Consider the following 487-nt stretch of genomic DNA (forward strand, 5'->3'; position numbering starts at 1 on the left):
CATTTTTCCTCCACGTCTCTGTCCAACAGTGGGTGGTTGGCGGGTGCTCTGGTGTGGTTTGCTTCTTCTTTCCTCTCAAACATCTATCGCCCTTATCTTCCCTTCTTCTTTTTTATGTTTCTTACTGTCTTGTAACACCTCTAATTTTCTGACGCTCATATGACCTTATGCAGTTGCGAGCGACGTAAAACCTCTACTAAAATTAACTCTGTCTAACAGCTGACAGCCTATGTGGGACTCTCACAGAGCTCAGATCAAGCCTCTGCCCTGGTATGTGTGAGTTACAACTGTCAACAGCTCTATTACATCATGTTAATTTTTTTACAACTGTCAATAAGTCTATGACATTGCGTTTATTGGTTTACAACTGTCAATAAGTCTATGACATTGCGTTTATTGGTTTACAACTGTCAATAAGTCTATGACATTGCATTTATTGGTTTACAACTGTCAATAAGTCTATGACATTGCGTTTATTGGTTTACAA

The 487-nt window shown here is 39.2% G+C and overlaps 1 protein-coding gene across 1 annotated transcript in view; it reads left to right on the forward strand.

Annotated features, from left to right (window-relative positions):
* Nucleotides 1-219: 219 nt before the first annotated feature.
* Nucleotides 220-487, forward strand: part of LOC101862778 (pleckstrin homology domain-containing family M member 1-like) — a gene marked incomplete at its 5' end in the record, with an annotated part of 2,190 nt that continues 1,922 nt past the window's right edge. The window contains one exon of the mRNA XM_035973768.1: nt 220-270. Within this exon, the coding sequence (XP_035829661.1) occupies nt 220-270 (51 nt within the window). The remainder of the gene's footprint in view (nt 271-487) is intronic.

Source organism: Aplysia californica, unplaced genomic scaffold (assembly GCF_000002075.1).
Source record: "Aplysia californica isolate F4 #8 unplaced genomic scaffold, AplCal3.0 scaffold03176, whole genome shotgun sequence".
NCBI classification, from domain to species: domain Eukaryota; kingdom Metazoa; phylum Mollusca; class Gastropoda; order Aplysiida; family Aplysiidae; genus Aplysia; species Aplysia californica.